Source organism: Hyperoodon ampullatus (assembly GCF_949752795.1).
Source record: "Hyperoodon ampullatus genome assembly, chromosome: 10".
Taxonomy (NCBI): domain Eukaryota; kingdom Metazoa; phylum Chordata; class Mammalia; order Artiodactyla; family Ziphiidae; genus Hyperoodon; species Hyperoodon ampullatus.
In genome coordinates, this window is record NC_136923.1 from 68,724,898 (window position 1) to 68,747,545 (window position 22,648).

The 22,648-nt window shown below is 50.3% G+C and overlaps 1 protein-coding gene across 4 annotated transcripts in view; it reads right to left on the reverse strand.

The window, feature by feature from the left end:
* The window catches only part of CPNE5 (copine 5), a gene marked incomplete at both ends in the record, with an annotated part of 90,422 nt that overhangs the window by 64,277 nt on the left and 3,497 nt on the right, over positions 1-22,648 (reverse strand). For 3 of the 4 annotated variants that reach the window (XM_079713151.1, XM_079713150.1, XM_079713149.1), the window contains 2 exons: positions 9,921-9,967; positions 11,754-11,794. In XM_079713151.1, the coding sequence (XP_079569277.1) occupies positions 9,921-9,967; positions 11,754-11,794 (88 nt within the window). Of the gene's footprint in view, positions 1-9,863; positions 9,968-11,753; positions 11,795-22,648 lie in introns of all 4 variants that reach the window. The other variant, XM_079713148.1, reaches the window with a different exon arrangement.

Below are 22,648 nucleotides of genomic sequence, written 5' to 3' on the forward strand. Positions count from 1 at the left end.
GTAAAGGATGCCTGTTGTTACACAGATTTTCCATACATCTTGGTTGATTCTTTGAGTAGCTTAAATAATCAGAGTTATCAGGGAGCAATCTTGGCTGCTGGGACAGAGGTGTCTGGGGAGCTCAGAGACAGCTTAAGGTAGATCAGAGCTGGATAAAGGAAAGGGCAGAATAAAAAAAAAAAAAAAAAAAAAAAAAAAAAAAAAAAAAAAAAGGAAAGGGCATGGTGGAGAATTTCCTCTGGAGGAATAGAGTGACGGTGGGCAGTACGCCAGACTGGGGGCTATGAGTGTTTGGATGCAGGGAGAGGGACAGAGCTAAGAAGAGCTTCTTCCCTAAGATAGCAGGTAACAGGCCCTGAGGTAGGGAGGGAAAAGTCTGGAGTCAAACAGCTTGGGTTTTGTTCTACTGTGTATAACACACTATTTTAAATTATTTTTTAATGAGTTTCATCCATCTTATGAGTGGGAGTTACATTTGAAAGACCCTAATTAGGAGGCCTCACCTCTAATACATTATCTCCTGGGTACTGGAGAGCCCTATTAACAGAGGGATGTTAGCAATGATTTTTCACAACCAACAGGAAAGGGTAGAGAGACACCTGGATGGTTAGGAGTGCTGTACAAGCACTTAAGCACTTGCACAAGCAGGGAGTGAGAATCTGCAGAGACCAGTGACCTCACGCCTTGGGAGTGGGCCTGGGCTTCTGATACCCCTAGGTTCTCCCACAGATGGAGGCTGCTGTGGCCTGATCCTTACCAACCTTGGAACATCATCCCTCGGCCGACTTTCAGAAGCTTTTCAGGCAAGAGGCAGGCCCAGGGACCTCTCTGAGCTTGTAAGGACAGGTGTGTGACTAGGGGTCACTTACTAATATTAGGTTAGAGTCTAACCTTAACTGTTAGACCATATGAAATTGCCAAAATTTTCAAATTGCAGATTCATACGGTTCAATCTAACTCACAGGTGCTTGCGGCAGAAATCAGCCTGAGACCTGCTTTCACGGTTGTGTAGGCCCTGGCGTCGAGGTTGAGCGGAAGCAGAGATGTGCCTGCACCCACTCTTGACTGTGGGAGGCTGCAGGTCTCTGTCCCAAAGGCCTGGCAGCTGTGGACGGCCAACCAGGGTGAGGTGGCTTCATAACAGATTGAGTACCAGCCCCACACTGATGAACTGCATGGCCTTGCACAAGCCGCTTCAGCTTTTCCCATCTCAGTTCCTACATGTGACCTGGGCCAATCACATCTCCTCACAGTTGGCTGCAGCATTAGGGATGCGCCAGCAGAGCACATAGCAAGGGCTGAATCCATGGTAGTTCCTGTCTTATGGCCATGTTTAGGGTAGTCCAAATGGGAGAGGCTCTAACACCAGGCTAAGAAGTTGATGTTTTGTCTTAGAGCCTTGGGAAATGGGTGAATTCCTGAGCTGTCATTTGGAGAGCCACAGGAAAAAGCCCTCTTCTGTTCAGGAGGAGCTAAAAAGGAGACTTTGGGGATGAGCCTGTGGGTGACCTTTGGGGCCAGAGCCAGGGAGGATGGTCGGGGTCTGATAGGGGGCAGGAGGCAGACAGGCCACCACCAGGGAGGCAGAGTTTCGTGGGCAGACTGAGAGGAGACACCCAGGATAAACGCCAGCAGGGGACAAAGGCGCCACAGAGTCTGGGAGTGGGTCTCCTGCACCATCTGCAGCCACCATCCTAGTGGCCAGTATGCCATGCTACAATGCTCTGGGCACGACACAGGGATGACATCCCTGTGTCTGGCCTTTCCTGAAAGAGCCCCTCCTGATGAGGGACTCCTCACACACAGGGTTGGGATGCTTCCCTTCAAGCCCCTCTTCCCCTGGAAGCCCTCACTCCTTGGAGCGAATCAGGTCCTACAGCCCCAGGCTGAGGAGGGAACTCGGGTTTCCCAGGAAGCTTGAGTATTTGAGAATGTTGGCTGTTGCTCCTGGGTTCCTGGTGCGGGCAGGGTTGTTTTAGTTCCCAGGGTCTCCAAGTGTGGCTGTTCCCCCTGTGAAGGGTGCCCAGGGGCCCGAGCTGGGCAATGGCACACTGCAGTTGATATTTCCAGGCATTTCACAAGCATTATCTTAGTTAGTCCTTCCAAGAAGCTCCCCTAACCCCATTTTACAGATGAGTAAGATGAGACTTGGAGAAGATAAATACCTCACCCAGGTCACGTGGTAAATCTCAGAGCTAGGATGGGCATCAAGTTCAGGGCGTCATCTGACAAGGTATTTGACTGTTATTCATGATGTCCTTAGGTACCAGACGCAGAAATATGAGATGGGTTATAACAAAGTTATGTAGATCCTAGGTGGCTGAACAGCACTCCCCAAAGGTCAACTAGATAACTGAGATCAATCTGGGAAAAGGTCTCTAGTGGAGGACCACAGCACTCCATCCCATTCAACCCCTATCACTCGCGTGGACAATGACTGCAGCTGACCCAGGACCAGGAGGCAGAACCAAGATGCTGAATGCACAGTCTCATAATTCAACGTTATCTTCACAGACCATAACGACAGACTGAATCTGCCAAATGACATGTAACAGAGATAAATGTAAAATTTCACATCTAGATTCAAAAACTCAATTGCCAAATCTGAGCTGGAGGAATTCTGTTTGGATAACAGCTTGTTTGAGGAGGATACAGGAGCCCCCAAACTCAATATGAAGTAAGTTGAAGACACCTGCCAAAAAGGCCAGTGGAATTCTAGGTAATGTCGGTAGATATATAACCCTTGGAAACAAACACACAGAATGCATGACTGTCTAGTCCAAGCCCCTGTGAGGAGGGAGCCAGCCCATGATGCTCTGAGCTGGAGAAGGGAATGGTGCAGGACACACACTTTGGGAAGAACATTGACAAATGGACGTGTGTTCCAGGGAGTGTGCCCAGATTAGCAAAGGGACAAGAGACAGTTATATAAAGAGGAACTCTTGATAGAAATGGTCACATTCTAGGTCTGCCCCAAAGCGTACTAACAGGGCCATGTGAGCTGTCCTCAAACATTGAAAGAATATGTGGGGGACTTCCCTGGTGGCACAGTGGTTAAGAATCTGCCTGCCAATGCAGGGGACATGGGTTTGAGCCCTGGTCTGGGAAGATCCCACATGCTGCAGAGCAACTAAGCCCGTGCGCCACAACTACTGAGCCTGCGCTCTAGAGCCCGCGAGCCACAACTACTGAGCCCGCATGCCACAACTACTGAAGCCCGCACACCTAGAGCCTGTGCTCCACAACAAGAGAAGCTGCTGCAATGAGAAGCCCGTGCACTGCAACGAAGAGTAGCCCCCGCTTGCTGCAATTAGAGAAAGTCCACGCACAGCAACGAAGACCCAACGCAGCCAAAAATAAATAAATTAAAGAAATAAATTTTTTAAAAAATAAAGAATATGTGGAAGAGAAAATCAACTTACTTGTACATCTAAGGAGTGTGGAATTAGGAACGAGTGGAATTTTGCCCTTTATGTATAACTCTATTATAGTTCTGACGTCATGTTCTAGAAACTACTTTCACATTAACCACTCTGTGCTTCAGTTTCCTGTTTTGTTAAATGGGGCCAATAATAATAATAACAATAATAATGCTGCTGCTACCTCCTTCACAGGGTTGCTGTGAGGATTAAATGAGTTACTACAGTAAATGTTTTTTAGAACAGTGCCTGGTACATCACTGTTAGATATGTGTTTGCTATTAGCATTACTATTGTAGTTATTGTTGTTTTTGTTACCTCCCTGAATTGAAAGTGAGCTCTGGCTGTAGACAGTGTCTGGTCACCCTTTGTGTCCCCAGCATTCATCTCCCAGCACACAGTAAGTTGAGTCAAAGTTATGTGGAGGCTCATGTCAAGATGCTCCGAGGAAGATCATCCCAAATATTCAGAGATGAACTGTCATTCCCAGCTGGTGTTAAGATGTTTAGCAGGCCGAGGTTGCTCAAAAATAGACTGAGTGCTCAGGCAGGGACATGTGGGCGTGGCGGCTGGGACCACATGCTCTGCAGGTGGTGTGGGTTGATCAGCGGGACACCCTAAGATTCCATGATACCCATCTCCTCCTTTCTGAAGGGCCCTCATCCTGGACAGCCACCTGGCAAGGGAGGGGCAGGGATCACCCCTACACTATTCTTTTTTCTTTTTTTTGGCTGTGGGGCTTGCGGGATCTTATTTCCCCGACCGGGGATTGAACCCTCACCCTCGGCAGTGAAATCATGGAGTCCTAACCACTGGACTGCCAGGGAATTCCCAATGTGAAATTCATTATTATTATTATTTTTTTTTTTTTTGCTGCACCCCTACACTTTTCAAATGTGGAACCAAGCACAGCTCCCTCTTCCTAGTGAGAGAGTTTCTGGGACTCCTCCTACCTGGCCATCCTGCCTTTCCTGGGACATGCAGAAGGACTTAGTAAGCCTTGATGCAAATAGTGGTCGATTTCCTGGGCTAAAATTACATCTTGAGTCAATTTTCACAAAGTGCAGTGACAGATTTAGGTGATGGGAAGACGGAGGTTTCTCAGAAGGCATTAAAATGACCCAAACAGTTAAAATCAGCTGAAACCAGGCAGCCAGGGGCTGCGAGAGCAGCTTTCATCCTTCTGTGGTCTTATGCAAACATGGGAGACCCTGCCTGGAGAAACTGCTGTGCTTGCACTTGACTCCCTTTGGCCATGGAATGAGTATCTCTTGGCCAAGATTCCACTAACAGAGAGACTTTTTGCAATGAACTAGCAGGTAGAGCCATGGGAATGGGTTCGTGTTTACTGGGAAAAACAGGCTTCCATCCCAGGGACGGTTCCATAGAGATGGATCTGGATTATTCTTTAAACTCTCCCTTCCTGATACTTTCCTCTGCAGGTCACACAAAGAATCAGGCAAAGTAGGGCCTTGATATGTTTGAGGGTATCTTTCCTTCTACAGAAATAGCTTGAAGTCTGTGTCCCAGGGGTAGCCGATGCAACAGAGCTCTACCACCGTCACCCCTGAAGGCTGGGCATGGTGCTGATGGTCTCTTGTAAATGGGGTCAGTCTCCTCTCCGACATTCTGACCCTATGAACCCAGCAGTCCTCAGCCTGAGAGTCATGAGCTCCCTTCAGCTGCCTCTCCCTGTATCTTACCAGCCTCACACCCTGAATACCAGCCTCACTCATCTGCTCACCCTCTGTTTTGGATGGTCTCCGTTGGCCCTCTGGATCTACTTCCAGCCCTTCCCCACCCTGCTCTGTGCCCAGGAGGCCAACCTGTGTGGACTGGATCAACAGCCACCCCCCGCTCTAAGTCTTCCAGTGGGGTTCCACCAATGGGAAGTGAAGGCACGAGAGCAGAGGGTGGGGAGAGAGTGAGGTTGCCCAGGCTGACCATGTCCCTCCACTGAGGGCCCCTGCTCCTGTAGACAAGCTCCGTTGGGGTTCCAGGAACCACCCCTGCCCCTTACCTCCTCAGGCGTGGAGTAGTCCCACTGTCCCCAGGCCCTGTGATTCACCAGCCCACGTTGGTTTCCCTAAACCCCACCCACTCCTTTATAATTAGCCCTGTATTGTATCTCCCAACTCTGCAGGACCTGGACTGGCCTGCTACTCCAGCCATCTCCATGCCTTTGCTTTCACCACCATCTTTTTTTTTTTTACAAATTTACTTATCTATTTATTTATCTATCTATCTATTTATTGATTTATTTAGGCTGCGTTGGGTCTTCGTTGCTGTGTGTGGGCTTTCTCTAGTTGCGGCGAGTGGGGGCTACTCTTAGCTGCAGTGTGCAGGCTTTGCATTGCAGTAGCTTCTCTCGTTGCGGAGCACAGGTTCTAGGCACATGGGCTTCAGTAGTTGTGGCACGTGGGCTCAGTAGTTGTGGCTTGCAGGCTCTAGAGTGCAAGCTCAGTAGCTGTGGCACACGGGTTTAGTTGCTCCACAGCATGTGAGAATCTTCCCAGACCAGGGCTCGAACCCACGCCCCCTGAATTGGCAGGTGGATTCTTAACCACTGCACCACCAGGGAAGCCCTCACCACCATCTTTGATGCTGGGCCCTTGTGTATGCCCCCCGGCTTCACTGAAACCCAGATCAACTCAGCTCCTCCAAGTGGACGCTGCCACTGCACTGGGGTCCAGCACCCTGATACCAACACATGAGGCCAATCCTGCTCCTCTGTAGGATGAGGAGGGTGAACCAGCTGAGCCCTGAAGTTCCTTCCAACCCACATTCTCCTCTGTTCCACATCATGCATCCCTTAGCCAGATAGCTGGTGTTGAGGTTCAAATTCCACTGAAAAATCCAAATGACATTCTGGCTGTAATTTTCTCTCCTCTGAACTCCCATTCTATTCTCATCAATACCTTTCATCACATCCTCTGTTAGCATTATTCATGCATGGGAATCTCCCCTTCTAGGCTGCAAACTCCCTAGTTCCATCTTGCACTTTCGGTGAAACACTTTTCTTTCTACCTATCTCCCTCTTCCCCCCGCCCCATCTCAAGAATGCTTACTGTTGTAAATATTGACTGAAATGGGGGAGGGACCAGTAAGGCTCGAACACTCTGGATGATGCTGTATAATGATATTTACCAGACAATGACTACACAGCAGGTATGTTATATCCATCATCTTGCTTTGCCCTCACCACAGGCCTACAAGTAGGTGTTATCCCCACATTACATATGTGGAAACACAGAGGTTAAAAGTAACTTGTTCCATGGGACTTCCCCAGTGGTCCAGTGGTAAAGAATCCGCCTTCCAATGCAGAGGACATGGGTTCGAGCCCTGGTCTGGGAAGGAAGATCCCACATGCCCTGGGGCAACTAAGCCCACGTACCACAGCTACTGAGCTCGCGCACCTCAACGAGAGAGCCCACGTGCCGCAACTACAGAGCCCACTTGCTCTGGAGCCCACGCGCCACAGCGAGGAACCCACGCACCGCAACAAAAGATCCTGCATGTCTCAACGAAGATCCCGCATGCCACAACTAAGACCCTATGCAGCCAAAAAATAAAGAAATAAAGAAAAATAAATAAATAAACACTGTGATTTTTAAAAAAAAAAGGGACTCCCCTGGTGGCGCAGTGGTTAAGAATCCGCCTGCCAATGCAGGGGACACGGGTTCGAGCCCTGGTCCAGGAAGATCCCACATGACGTGGAGCAACTAAGCCCATGCACCACAACTACTAAGCCCGTGTTCCACAACTACTGAAGCCCACGCGCCTAGAGCCCATGCTCCACAACAAGAGAAGCCACCGCTATGAGAAGCCCACGCACCGCAACAAAGAGCAGCCCCCGCTCACCGCCACTAGAGAAAGCCTGTGCGCAGCAGTGAAGACCCAACACAGCCAAAAATAAATAAATAAATTAATTAATCGAAAAAAAATAAATTCATTAAAAAAAAAAGCAACTTGTTCCAGAAAGGGCTGGAGCCAGAAGTGAAAGCACAGGTGTATCTGATTCCAAGGCCTGTCACCGTTCCTCCGCTCCACTCTGCAGTGTGTGTGATGACAAGATGCAACATGGGGATTTCCCTGGCGGTCCAGTGGTTAAGACTCTGCACTTCCACTGCAGTGGGCATGGGTTCAATCTCTGGTTGGGGAACTCAGATCCTGAATGCCGCAAGGCGCAGCCAAAAAAAAAAAAGATGCAACGTTGGCCCTGACCCAAATGAGACAAGTCTCATTACAGGATGTAATTAAGGGTTCATGGAGCAGCACCCTTCTGAAGAGGCCCTTCCAGACTTTCCTGAATGAATCACCGAGACATTAGGACACTACTGTTCTCTATGAAGCTTGGCCAAAAGGTCTCAAAAGTAATTAGTTCCTTTAAGCTAAACATTTCCCCAGCAATCTGGTTTATGCTTTAATTGGCTTAGAGTATTGGAGAGGGAGAAAAAGTCAACTTTAGCCTAGCCCCTGCGGAAATATTTCCCATACATTTTATGGATAAAATTCATTCCCTTTGGCCGCTTGCTTCTGCCAAGCCTGAGGGAGGGCAGATCAGGAAGCAGGACAGGTGATGCTCCAGTCAGTCCACCAACGAGGAAGGGGAGGTTCGTTTCTGAAGTCTGAATTACTGAAGCTTTACTGGCCGTTCTCATTCTCATCAAGTCACCTGGGACCACCGCCCCTGTGGGCTCTTGGCTTTGGTCATCTCATGCACCACTCCTCTTCCTTCCCTTTCCACAGGCCCTGGGGTCTGGACCTGTGTCCTTCTGCTCTTTGGAGCTGCCTCTGTTCCATTAGTCATTGATACTTCCCTCTCTCAGTGGAGACACCAAGCTGAGTCTCTATCTGGAGCCCCTGGGCCTCCCTCCCAGGTCTGGGTACAGAAGGGCATGGCTAGGGCTGCCAAGGTCAAATTCCCTCTCGTCCCACCCTTGGGCCTCTTCTGATCACCAGAAGGAGTGAGCACAGCTATGAAGGTCACGGGAAACCCCTTTCAGCTCTGAGTCCAGTAAATTCACCCCCACCTCCTCAACCCTGGAAGAAAACATTCTTCACCTCCCAGACTTTGACCTCATCCTTGCTTGGCCAGAGCCTCTTCTCCAAGAGTAAGGAGGTCTGCTCCTTCTTTGTTCAGACAGGAGCCAGGGGCTGCAAGGACCCTCCCCTTTGACCAGTTCCCCCTTTTATTCTCTGCACCTGAAAACCAGCTGGCACAGAAGGTCTAAGGGAAGAAGGAAGCAGAGACGGGGATGAGACAAGAGCTGCCACATCCTTGCCAGCCTCTGTCACCTGGCTCCTTTTCCTAATCCAGTCATTCCTTCAACAGCCATTTATTAACACCTACTGTGTGCTGGGCATCATTCCAGGTGCTCAAAATGTAAGAGTTAATGGCAGGTGAAAATCCTTGCCCTCATGGAGCTGACACATGACAAACAAGGTAAATAAGTAAACCAGAGTATCGTTTATGGCTTATGGTGAAAAGTGCTAAGGAGGCAAAATTAAGCAGGAAAGGGTGGAGAGGCTGAAATGTTAGATGGGGTAGCCAAGGGAAGGCCTTGATAGGGTGATGTCTGAGTCAAGATCTGAGGGAACTGTGGAGGGTGGCCGTGAACATCTGGGGAAAGAGCATTCCAGGAAGAAGGAACAGCAAGTACAAAGGTCCTGAGGCAGGAAGAGGCAGGTGTGGCTGGAGTGGAGCGATGGAGGGGATGAGTAGTAGGGAATGGGTCAGTCAGGTAAAGGAAGTCAGATCCTGTAGGGCCTGTTGGGCCACCACAGAGACTTTAGTTTTGCAAGATGGGAGCTACCGGATGGTTCTGAACAGAGGAGGGACGGAATTTGACTTGGGTTTTAATAGGATTCCTCTGGCTTTTGGGTGGGGAATAGACTGAAGGTATCTAGCAGCCCCCCACTAAAAGTGTCTGTGATTCTTAAGAGCGAGCACTTCAAGTCTGCTCTCTCCTTAAACGCCCTATCACAAGGGGCCAAAGGCCTCGGGTGGGGACAATGGAATTGAGACAAGGCTGGAAAAGCGGGCCATCCTGAGTTATGGCAGAGCTTGGAAGTCAGACTAAGCAGCTGAGACTTGATTCAAAGAAGAGGGGAGTCACCAAAGGTTTCTGAGCAGGAGAATCACCTAACTAAAGCCACACTCACTCACATTAGTTAAAAACCACGGGAAGGCTGCTCTGGCTGAGACATGGTGCTAGATGCTGTACCCATGTCTCAGGCCGTGATCTTGCTGGGCCTGGACTCCCTGTCTCCCCCCTCAGACTGGGGCTCCCTGAGGACAGGAACTTTCTCTCCACCTTCAGTCTCTTCTTGCATCAGCAAGGACAAGACTCTGCACGCCTTACTATCCTTCACGGGGGGTTAGATGCTGAAGTTGGAAACCCATCAGGTGGGATGACTGCAGAGTTAGATGAACAGACAGACAGACAGACAATCAGGAACAGGCTGATGTTTCCACGGTGGGAGAGGGGCTGTACCTACCTCCCGCCACTGCTTGTTCTCCATCCCTTGAGTATACATGACGCATACTGTGAGGAGAGGAGAGAAAAAAGGGTTAACACCCCAGGTCAAGAGGAAGGTGTGGGCCCCAGATGTGGAGGGCCCTGGAGGGTCAGGCGCCTCAGGAAACTACGGCCTGGGTAGCAGTGTTGGGTCTGGGTGGGGGTGGGGTCAGCTTGGAGGAGGGGGCCCAGAACATAGGTGTGTCTGGGAGGGGCACCCTTTGGGAGGAGGGTCGGGGTCACTCACATCTAGGCTAGAGCAAGTGTAAAGTGTGAGGCAGGTAGACAGGTGTGCATGATGGAGGACTGAGTGGCAGAGGTGTGGCAGGAGAGAGCATCTGAAACCCGCTTGTCCCTTTAGAGCCCAAGGTGGCCTCATGGGGCCTATTATTATCATCAGCCCCACTTCCCTGATGGGGAAACTGAGGATCAGAGGAGGCCAATGAGTTGTCTGAGGTCACATACTTGAGCGGCATTGCTTAGGGCTAGAACCCTGGGCTCCAAAATCAGTGCTCATCCCCCTAGGCCACAGACATTGGGGCTCTTAAATGCACTGGTTTCCCTGGGACTGAGACCTTCTGAGCCCTCCCTACCCACTTGGTTGTGTTGAGGCTTCACAAGTATGGGGGCTGGGAAGGGTCAGACCTCCAAGTTCTCTTTCTCCAGACAGTATCGGTGAAACATTAGATAGCCTTGATGTACTGGGAACGATGCCTAGTACATAGTGAGCACTCAGTACAGGCTCCTGTGTTGGCTACTGTAGTAGTCATAATGCCGCTGTAGCAAAGGAAACTATAAACAAAACAAAAAGACAGCCTACGTACAGACTGGGAGAAAATATTTGCAAATGATGCGACCAACAGGGCTTAATTTCCAAATATACAAACAGCTCATACAGCTCAATAACAGAAAAAGCAAACAACCCAGTCAAAAAATGGGCAGAAGACCTAAATAGACATTTCTCCAAAGAAGACACACAGATGGCCAATAGACACATGAAAAGATGCTCAACATGGCTAATTATTAGAGAAATGCAAATCAAAACTACAATGAGGCATCACCTCACACCAGTCAGAATGGCCATCATCGAAAAGTCTACAAAGAAGAAATGCTGGAGAGGGTGTGGAGGAAAGGGAATCCTCCTACACTGTTGGTGGGAATGTAAATTGGTGCAGCCAATAAGGAAAACAATATGGAGGTGCCTTAAAAAACTAAAAATAGAGCTATCATATGATCCAGCAATCCCACTCCTGGGCATATATCTGGAGAAAACTTTGATTTGAAAAGATACATGCACCCCAATGTTCATAGCAGCACTAGTTACAGTAGCCAAGACATGGAAGCAAACTAAATGTCCATGGACAGATGAATGGATAAAGAAGATGTGGTACATATATATGGTGGAATATTACTCAGCCACAAAAAGAATGAAATAATGCCATTTGCAGCAACATGGATGGACCTAGAGATTATCATACTAAGTGAAGTAAGTCAGACAAAGAGAACTATCATATGATATCATTTATGTGTAGAATCTAAAAAGTGATACAAATGAACTTATTTACAAAGCAGAAATAGACTCACAGATATAGAAAACAAACTTATGGTTACCAAAGGGGAAAGGCGGGGGCAGGGATAAATTAGAAGTTTGGAATTAATACTATATATGAAATAGTTAAACAACAAGGTCCTACTGTATAGCACAGGGAAGTATATTCAATATCTTGGAATAAACTATCATGGAAAAGAAAAAAATAAAACATAATGCCGTTGCTGTTGTTGTTACTGTTATTACTGTCAGTGCAGGACTTACATGGGTCAGACTTGGAGAACATGTCTTTGTCCAAAAGGTTCCTGAAAGAGGGGGAGAGAGCAGGAGTTAGCACAGCCCAAGGATCTCAGGGGATTCAGGCTGTTACTGAGATCCGGAGGCTGTCTTGAGCCTGGCTTCAGGCAAACGGGAAGCAGGAGCTCCTTCAGCACAGTTTATTAGGGCTCATTGGAGCTGGCTGGGCCCCAGAGGTTCCTCAGCTGAGCTCCTAGGGTGTGTGGTGCGTCCTGCCTCTCACCCCCGCCACCAACACACACTCCTGTGGACCCTGGTGCCCTGGAACCCACAGCCCCTTGCTCTTGGGCCGAAACACAATCTTCCCAATGTTGTAGAAATTGTTCTAGAAATTCTTCTTTTACCACTTCTCTGTCTCTGAAAAAATAAAGTGAAATCAAGCCACCAATGTACCATTCTCTCAGGACTCTACTTACAGCCAGTTTATTCAATCATCTCACCTGTGCCAGTGGATTAATTAATGATACCTCCCAGGAGATGCAGACTCATTTGAACAGGGTCCTTTTGTGGTCAAGGCCAGAGCTAACACATGGTCCTAACAATTAGACTTGAACTCATGCAGCAAGATGACTGGGAATTCCCTGGTGGTCCAGTGGCTAGGGCTCCGCGCTCTCATTCCCAGGGTCCCAGGTTCAATCCCTGGTTGGGGAACTAAGATTTCGCAAGCCGCACAGCGTGACCAAAAAAACAAACAAACAAAAAATGATGGACACAATGTTTGGAGGCAGAGAGCTCTCACAACAGGAGTGGAGCCCCTCCTGCCCTGCCTCTATGCAATCATGGCTCCTACTCACTATGGTGCTCCTACCCAGGCACTGCACTAAGCGTTCTTCAAATATTAGCTCCCAATTCTCACTCTGTCCTGCAAGATCAGTACTGGTTAAGCATTATCCCATCTTACAGATGGGAGATCACAGGGAGATCAGGCAAGGGCATGTCCTGCACATCTGGTGTCCCTCACTCCACGGTGACCCACTGCTGTCAGGAAGCAACATGGCTCGAAGAAAACTTGGTCTCTGGCTGGGAAGTGACTCAACCTCACTGAGCCTGTTTCCTCATCTGTACAATAGAGAGAAGAGTGCCAGCTCTGAAGGTTGCTGATGCTCAGCCCTACCCACTTCAGCCCTCCTAGTTCCTGTACACACCCACAGTTTCCTCCTACTTCTCTTCCAAGGGCTTTCTCGGGGAGGCAGGGCTGCAAATACCAGGAAGTTTACACTCCCCAAGGCAGCCAATGATGGGCAGAAGTTGGAGGATAAATGCCCGGCTTCCTGACTTCCCCCGGGACAGCTCTGAGCTGTGCTTCACACAGCCTCCCAGAGGTGCCCACCGGGAGACCTGCTCATTGAAGACCCTTGTTGACTCGGGCAAGGGTTCTATTGCTGAAGGGGCTTCCTGTGAGCCCTCCCACCTGTTGGAGCTACTGACTCCTTCCTACACTGTCCTAAAGTCAAGCTCTGCCCTTGCCAACCATCTTACCCATGTCCCACTTCCCTCCCAGATGTCCCCGGGGGTCTTCTCCTCTCCGCCTCCACTCCCCTACTCCCCCACGGGCCCCACGGTCCCTTGCACCCTTTCCCCAGAGAGGAGAAACACTAGGCTATGTGGCTTCCTGCCAGCCAACTCCAAATATCAGAGCTGGATGGGCCCCTCAGGATCATCTCTTCCACCTTCTCCTTGAGGAGGGGGAAACTGAGGCCCAGGGAGGGGCAGGGAGTAGCCATGCTGCACAAGCAGTGGCAGAGCCAGAAAGGTCTAGAAGGAGACCTCACCCTAAGTCACCATCACTGAAGCCATCAGCAGTGACAGCCTGTCTGGACAACTTGACCCACAGTCAACCCCACCTCCCATGCTCCCCACTCTGAGGTGGGAGCTAAAGACCAATCAACAGACAGATAGATGCAACAGCAGCCTGGTGCCAGGATACGGCATCCTCTGCTACCCGGGGAGGTCCCAGATGGTGCTCATCAGTCATACCAGCTCTGGTCCCCGACCAGATTCCCGTCCTCTGCTCCAGTCTCTTCATTCAGGGTCCTCTCCCCAAGGGCAGCTACCCTGCTAGCCCTCCGTGACCCAAAGGCACAGGACCCTTCTGCTGGCCTCCATCACCCCTCTCCCAGACCTGCTCCTAGCGGCTGTCCCTTTGGAAACCTTCTGATAAACCTCCCAGCCCACTGCAGTGAGCATCAGATGAAATGACACACAGGCAGCTCTGAAAAATATGCAGCAGGAGCTACAGGTAAGATACCACTTTGATATATGCTCATCCACACCGAGATGGGCTGACCTGGACCTGGGCTGACCCTCCCCTCCTGTAGTGTGCTAGGATTCGGGGCAGGAGTGTCTGTCTTGATTTAAACAAAGGACAAAATGCCTAAATTCCAAAGATGACTCTACAGTGGTGGAACTTGAGATGCAGTGAGGAGCTGGAAAGTAATAAAGAGGGTTGGGGGATGGGGGAAGAGGGGGTGGGGTGAGGGGGACTCCTACTAAAGCAAGTGCTGAGGTTTATCTTTGAATTCTGTAAGGAAATTCTATAATTACATAAAATTCTAGAATGTTCAATCTGGAAGGGACCTCAGAGGTCACCTTTTCTAATTCCTTTATAAATCAGGAATGTGAGACTCGGAGAGAAGGCAATTGACTTCTCCAAGGTCTGTGCCTCCTCCAAGTTTAGCTCTGGAACTCAGGTTCCGTCATGTCTAAGCTAGTGAGAAAGAGAGTGAGACCGTGTGTGTGTGTGTGTGTGTGTGTGAGAGAGAGAGAGGGAGAGAGAGGGAGAGATTGACAGAAAGAGAGAGAGATACAGATATGGGGTCTTATCTTCAAAGAGAAGCAGATGGGACCTGCCTGGGTGAGAGGCACACAGCTGGACTAAGAAATAGAACCCAGCTACCTAGCTTCAGTGGCTCCCTGCCCAGTGACCTCCGGACTCTCACTGAGCCCTGTGGCATGGGTCATCCTGGCCGTGGCACCTGAAGATAATGCAAACCCTCTTCCCCCTCTCTGCTGAGATTATCCTTACCATCCTTCCAGAACCATTCCTGTTCATTCTCCTCAATTCTGCATTCCTTGGACAGACACTGACCAACAACCATTTCCTTTGAGCTCTCTCTGGCCTGTACTGTGCCATCCTCTGACTTATAGGACCCATTACCATACTCAGCACACCCAGGACTGCAAAATCAGGGGTGCCTCTATCTCTCAGACTGGGCAGGGACCCCAACTCTGCTCCAGGCCAGCCTAGCACCTGACTCAGAGCAGGGTCCTGGCAAATTGGATGGATGAAGGAAAACCAAAAGGAATGGCCAATGGGTGAGCAAGGCTCTTGTCTCCCAACATGGTCATGCTCAGGGCCGGTCCCTATACTTCCTCTTAGCTGTAGAGCCTAATGGTTAAGTATATGGACTGCAGTCAGACAAGCTGGGTTCACATCCCACCGCTGGACAAGTTACTTGCCTTCCTTGTGCCTCAGTTTCCCCACCTGTAAAGTGGAGTTAAGAAACAGTTCCTCCCTTAGGACTGCTGTGGAGCACTTGGACAGAGTGAGGCTCATCAGACAGGTTAGTCTTCATCATCGGCCTGGTGCTGAGCGGGGCGGTCATTCTCCTGGTGGGTGCTCAGGCTCACTTGGTGACAAAGGAGAGACGGGACGGGTGACACAAGCCACTTCTACTTACAGGTCCCAGGAAGCCCATCCCATCACATACACTCCCAGTGCTCTGTTGAGGTTGATCCACTGAGGACTCCAAGGCTCAGAGATGGTGAGTGACTTGCCCACAGGCACAGAGCCAGTAAGAAGCCAAGGGGTAAAAAACCAGGTCTTCCAACGCGAAGCAGGGCTCAAACGGCAAGGACACAGAGAGAGCAGATCATAAGTGCTTTTCTCCACTATCTTTCTTCGGAGAGCTCAAAGAGACTTTTTTCCAACAGGCACATGTAGTTTTCCCCCCAAAAAAGCATGAAATTCTTCAGATGTCCAAGTGACAGCCTAAAGCTTGGCTTCTTTTGTTCCTTAAATCAAGATCAGGGAGCAGAGAAAAATGCTCTTTTCCTCACTGCTCTCCCCCAAAAAATCACTTCAAAAACATTTGCAGGAAGAATGACCATACACTGGGCGTTGAGAAGACCCCAGCAAAGACAGAAAGCACTGGAAAGGCTGAAATGAGAACTGCCTGGTGCTAAAGGGCAGGGCCTGAGGGTGACACCTTTGCAATGAGAAGCTTAAAAGAGTCAGAATAGGGTTTCCCTGGTGGCGCAGTGGTTGAGAGTCCGCCTGCCGTTACAGGAGACACGGGTTCGTGCCCCGGTACGGGAAGATCCCACATGCCACGGAGCGGCTAGGCCTGTGAGCCATGGCCGCTGAGCCTGCGTGTCCAGAGCGTGTGCTCCGCAACGGGAGAGGCCACAACGGTGAGAGGCCCGCGTACCGCAAAAAAAAAAAAAGAGTCAGATAGAAGCTGGGGCTCTCCAGTCAGAAAGAGGAAGAGATGCAGCCCTCCGCTCAGGGAGCCTTGTCAGAGGAAAAACAGCAATGCCATCAGGGAGCTGCAGCCTGAGGGGAGACACAGCCCCGCCCCCAGGGAGCCCCGGTCTGAGGGGAGACACAGCCCTGTCCTCGGGGAGCCCCGGTCTGAGGGAAGACACAGCCCAGTCCTCGGGGAGCCCCGGTCTGAGGGGAGACACAGCCCCGTCCTCGGGGAGCCCCGGTCTGAGGGGAGACACAGCCCCGCCCCCAGGGAGCCCAGGTCTGAGGGGAGACACAGCCCCGCCCCCGGGGAGCCCCGGTCTGAGGGGAGACACAGCCTTCTCCTCAGGGAGTCTCAGTCTGAGGGGAGACACAGCCCCGCCCCCAGGGAGCCCCGGTCTGAGGGAGACGCTGTCCTGCCTCAGGGAGCCCCACTTTGAGGGGAGACACAGCCAGACCCTTATGGAGCCCCAGCCTGTGGAAACACAATCCTACCCTCAGGGAGCCTCAGTCTGAGAGGGAGAAAACAGCCTTGCCTTTAGGAGGCCTACTCTGAGGGGAAATACAGCCCTCACTTCAGGGAGCAAAAGTCTGAGGGGAGACACAGCCCCGCCCTCAGGGAGCCCCGGTCTGAGGAGGGCCACAGCCCCGCCCCCAGGGAGCCCCGGTCTGAGGGGAGACACAGCCTTCTCCTCAGGGAGTCTCAGTCTGAGGGGAGGCACAGCCCCGTCCTCGGGGAGCCCCGGTCTGAGGGGAGACACAGCCCCGTCCTCGGGGAGCCCCGGTCTGAGGGGAGACACAGCCCCGTCCCCAGGGAGCCCCGGTCTGAGGGGAGGCACAGCCCCGTCCTCGGGGAGCCCCGGTCTGAGGGGAGACACAGCCCCGTCCTCGGGGAGCCCCGGTCTGAGGGGAGACACAGCCCCGCCCTCGGGGAGCCCCAGTCTGAGGGGAGACACAGCCCCGCCCTCAGGGAGCCCCAGTCTGAGAAGAGACACAGCCGTGCCTCAGGAAGTCCGAGCGGGGAGACACAGTCCCTCCTGTGCTAAATTGCTCAGTGAACTGATTATCACACATTCAGGTTGTCTCTAAACGAAGCCCATACATGCTCCGTGGATTTACTAGCAAATGACTCTAGCTATAGAATAAAAGGAAACACACCAAGAACACTCATCTCAGCTTTTCCTGGACTGGTGGTCCCTAATAGAGGTCCATGGACCCCTCTGAAACTATAAGCAAAATGTGGCATATTGGTGCATATGGATGCATTCTTTTTTTGCAGAATTTTCATCATATTCCCAAAGAGCTTCCTTAGGTTCAAAGGCTAAGGAAATATGGGGGGTTTTTTTGGTTTGTTTTGGGGTTTTTTTAATTTTTATTTAATTAATTTATTTATTTTTGGCTGCGTCGGGTCTTAGTTGCGGCACACGGGCTTCTCTCTAGTTGTGGTGCACGGACTCAGAGCGTGAGGGCTCTTCGTTGCGATGCGTGGGCTCTCTAGTTGTGGTGTGCGGGCTCAGCAGTTGTGGCGCAAAGGATTAGTTGCCCCGGGGCACGTGGGATCTTAGTTCTCCAACCAGGGATGGAACCCGTGTCCCCTGCATTGGAAGGTGGAGTCTTAACCGCTGGACCACCAGGGAAGTCCCCGAAAATATGGTTTAACTTCTTTCCCTAAGCATCCCTCCAACCTCTGGCAAAAAGTTGGTGGTGATGAGCACATAGCTTGGATCTTCAATGCTGGGTCCAAAACCCAGCTCTACCCCTTAGCTGTATGACCTCACTTAGCCTCTCTATGCATCAGTATCCCCATCTGTAAAGTGGGAGTAATAATAGTCCCTCTCTCCTACAGGTTTTCTGAGAATTAATGGAGTTCATATATGCAAAACAGAACAGTGTCTGGCACATACTAACTTGCATTTAAGTGCCTGGCATACAATAAATGCTCACAAAAGCCCTGTGGAGAATAAGGTGGCTTCTAGGGAATCCCCACGTTCTCCCCTCCCTGCTCCCTACTGCTGGGCTTGATCAGGACTTCGAGCACCTTCATGTCCTCGCCCATCAGGGTCCATCTGGCTGTTGTACAGCCTTCATTGAGGAGAGCAGACTGGGGACAGGTAAACCACCATCAGGGAGAAACAGGAATCCTGAAGAGGCTGGAGAGACCCCGAAGCTTGAGGGGCCCTCCAGATGCACCCTATTTCTCCATGGAGCAATTTAACACCAAACATCTGGTTAACCCCAAGCAGGCAAAGAGGGTGGGAGGGGGCCACATTAACCATGGATATAATCAGCACCAAATCCTTTGTTGTGACACCCTGTTCACCCTACGTATCAATGCTGGGAGGTAGACATTGGCCTCATTGTACAGGCAAGACAGCTGGGGCTGAGGTATGCCAGTGTCACCCAGCTTGCCAGGAGCACCGAGACTGAACTCTGAAGCCGGAGACATTCAGAGGCGCCTGCATTACCAAAATCCAGGGTCTCCCAAATCCCCACCAGCAGTGCCCCTCACATCCTCACTCTCCCGTTTCCTACCACCAGCTTCATCAGGGGTGCTCTCAAAGGAACAGCTGAAGAGGACTGGAGGGCTTCCCATCTCTCCCTGCCCTGCTCCCTGTCCTAACAGGCAGAAGTAATCCCAGGAAAGGTGAGGAGGGAGCCGGGGAGGAGAGGGACCTTGGCATCCAGCCCCTGGCACTCACCCATCTCCCCTTTCAAACCCTGTTCCTCACCCCCGTGCACTGTCTCCCTGCCAGGCAACCTCACCAAGGTCTAAAAGGCAATTTTCACGTGGCTTAAAGAGCTCTCCTTCCTGGAGCTATTTGCATTTTTGTTATTATTAATTATTGTAATAACTGTCCCTCTTAAGCTACGTGACCGAGGGAAAAGAGCCTGAGCTCTGGCCTCAGATCCATTCAAACTAGAATCTCCACACAGCCACATGGTAATTCTGTGACCCTGCACAAGCTAGTTAACCTCAGTTTCCTCATCTGTGCACGCAGTCACATACCTGCCTTGTGCAGTTGTGAAGCCAATAGCTTACAACAGAAATGTAGGAAGTGTGCTCGATTTTTCTCTCCCTCATGCCCACTCCCCCATTCCATTCATCAAGTTTTAAAATTTCTCCTACTGGGAACTTCAGGCACTATGCTAGGCCAGCAGAGGTGAGTGACATTAGGAGACAGAGGCACCTTGCAATGTTTTGGAATCACACTAAGTCTTTTTTTCTTGACCAGGAAACTAGCAGGAAAAGAGGTTGTCAGGGGTCCAGCCAAGCTGTGCTTGGAAAATCAGTCCCCAGTCACTTAACACTGGCTGTCCACTGACTGCAGGAAAATCTGAGGAGTCAGTCCTCAAAGACACCAAACTCGAGGCCCCTTGTAGCCCCAGGGATCTCAGGTAGTCTGTGGGTCACCTGGAAAGTCTCCTTGTGGCAGAGGCCATGGCTGTCCACCCAGCAAGCATTCCTCACTCCCTTCCTAATAGAATCCATGCTGGTTCAGTTATCTGATGCAGATGGCCTGAAGTCAGAGAAGGTAGGCTCCTGTCCTTTGTTGCTGTTGACTGGTTGTGTAACCCCCCAAATTTATACATTGAAACAATAACCCCCAATGTGCTGGTATTGGAGATGAGGTCTGTGGGAGGTAACTAGGGTTATTTGAGGTCATGAGGGTGGGTCCTTCACGATGGGATTAGTGCCCTTATAAGAAGAGCTTGCTCTCTGCTCTCACCTTCTCTCTCTGCCATGCGAGCACAGTGAGAAGGTGGCCACCTGAGGCCAGGAAAGAGTGCTCACCAGAATGTGACACCCTGATCTTGGACCTCCATCCTTGAAAACTGTGAGAAATAAATTCTTCTTTCTCTTGTTTAAGTCACCCAGTCTATGGTATTTTGTTTTGCCAGCCAAACTGACTAATATACTGGCCTGGGGTGGACATGAGACCTGCCTTTGGCCACTGAAATAGAAGGGGAAGTCTGCTGAGAGATTTTGGGAGTGACTGTGCTTTCTAGATAAAAAGAAATTTTCAGAGAGAGGCCTTTGGTCCAATGTCTTGCTTCCTGTCTTTGGATGTGGTTGTGATACCTAGAAAAGAGGCAGTCATTTTATAACAGTGAGGCCCATTTGGATGATGGCAGAATAGAAAGATAGCTGCATCCTTGATGGCAAAGTGAGCTGACAAACCGGAACTGAGATAACCTACGTAGAGACTCCCTGTGATCTGAGAAAAATAAATGTATTTTGGGTTTGACCTACTATCAGATTTTCTGTTACCTACAGCCAAAGCATTCCTAACTGAATCTGATTCCTCTGTGCCCCAAAGCTTGTTCCAGCCTTATTCCCCTCACCTCCTCCCCACCCTGTCTTGCCAATGGTAGGTCATCTCCAGCAATGGCCTTAGGTCTGAGCAGGGAGACCTGTGGGCTGGGAGAGGACAGATGGTAAGCTACTACCATATGGTCTAGATGCCAGGGAAGGCCAGCTGCAATCCCATGACTCCCTCTGGTCTCTTCTCCCTAGGGATTCCTCTGGTTCTGGGTTTGCCTGGCATCCCTGAGCAAGGAAGGCCTCTCTCATCCTTGGAGATAGAGTACCTACTTCTTGGCTACATCTACCATGGTTGGTACCCAGGCCCTACCGTGATTCTCATCCTTGGAGACCCCAATCCTCAAACTCAAGAGGCTCTCAAGGTTTTGAAGTCTGAGGAAACTGGATTTGGATCCCCCTCTCCAAAACACACTAACTGTACAGCCTTGGGCCGGTTCCTTAACCTGAGCCCCGATTTCCTAATCAGCAAAAAGGGAAAAATACTACTAGTATTTTTCTAGTTCATAGGATTGTTGTAGCGTTAAAAAAGATGCAGTAATTGTGGTAGGCAGAAATCTAAGATGGTCCCTGCGATTCCCACCCCCTGGTATACAAGCCTGCACAATCCCTTCCCCTTGAGTGTGAGTGGGACCTGGGAATATGATAGGATACTCACTTCTGTTACTTTATATCAAGTAGCAGACTCTGGAGAGATTATCCCGCTGGCTTTGAAGAGGGAAGCTGCCATGTTGTAAGAGGCCCACAGGGCTGGACCTGAGGGCAGCCTGTAGGAGCTAAGAGCCCCAAACCAGCAACCAAAAAAAACACAGGACTTTAATCTTACAGCTGCAAGGAATTAAACTCTGCCAGCAACCTAAGTGAGCTTGGCTTAGACCCTAAGCCTTAGATGAGATCATAGACCCTGCAGGCACCTTGATTTCAGCCTGGAGAGACCCAGAGCAGACAAGTCAGCTGTGCTGTGCCTGGGCTTCTGACCTACAGAAACTGTGAGATAATAAATGGCTGTTGTTTTAAGCTCTAGGACTATGGTGATTTGTTATGCAGCAATTGAAAACTAATATAATAGTCTGAGTTTGTACCAAATCGCTATTTGAGTAGGTTAGTAGCTGAGTACAGGCAATTGCATATGGTTCAGCCTAGTACAGATGTTAAGTGCCTGGCATGTAGTAAGCACTCAATAAATCCCACTGTTTTTATTCCTCTGGCTCCACTAAACAGTATCTTAATGTAGTCAGTGGCTGAATGGACCTCTTTTTCCTAGCAATGGCTCTAACAGCTGCCACACTGCCCCCAGGCTCCTCCTTCCCCCAAAGCCACCCTCCCTCTGCCTGTCAGAAGACAGTGTTCTGAGCCCATTCACACCCCTTCTGAGAGGCTAAGGGCACAGCTCTTGAGCTAGGCTGCCTCTCCAAAATGCCAACCTGAACAGACAGCAGAAAACAACATCTCTGGGTCAGAGGCAACAGCTGCCCACCAGCCCCACGTCAGCTGGAGGGGGAGGGCAACTGCTTGAGAGATCCCAGCAGGGCTAAGCCACCACCTGCCTCTGGACTCTCCCCTCCTTGCCTTCCCTGTGGGTCTCGGGAGCCCCGCCAGGTAGAATCGTTCAGTGGTTCTGCCAGCAAGACCCCGCGGAAGTGCACAGGTTTCCTGTTACATAAAAAATGCAAATTGCTCTTTCTAACCAACACGCTGGTCTGGATCCCGGCATCAGACGGGGCATAGAGAAATAGTGGGGCCCTTGGGAACAGGACACTGGACAGGTGAGTTTTGACTGGGTCTGCAGGGAGGCTAATAAAGTCAGGAAAGGTCTGGAACAGACCATCAGAGGAAAGAGAAGCTCGTGGCTCACACTTTCTATGATGTCTGCTGGAATCTGGTGTCACAAACCATCTACCTTACTCCCAAAACAACCCCTCAGAATCTCTAAATGTACACAGTATGTCAAATATATGTCAATAAAGCTGGGGGTGGGGGGAAATAGAACTTTCTAGATGGATCAGATCTCCAGGACCCACACAAACCACCTATAGAGAAAGATTTTTATTTACTTTCAGGTGTCAAATAATA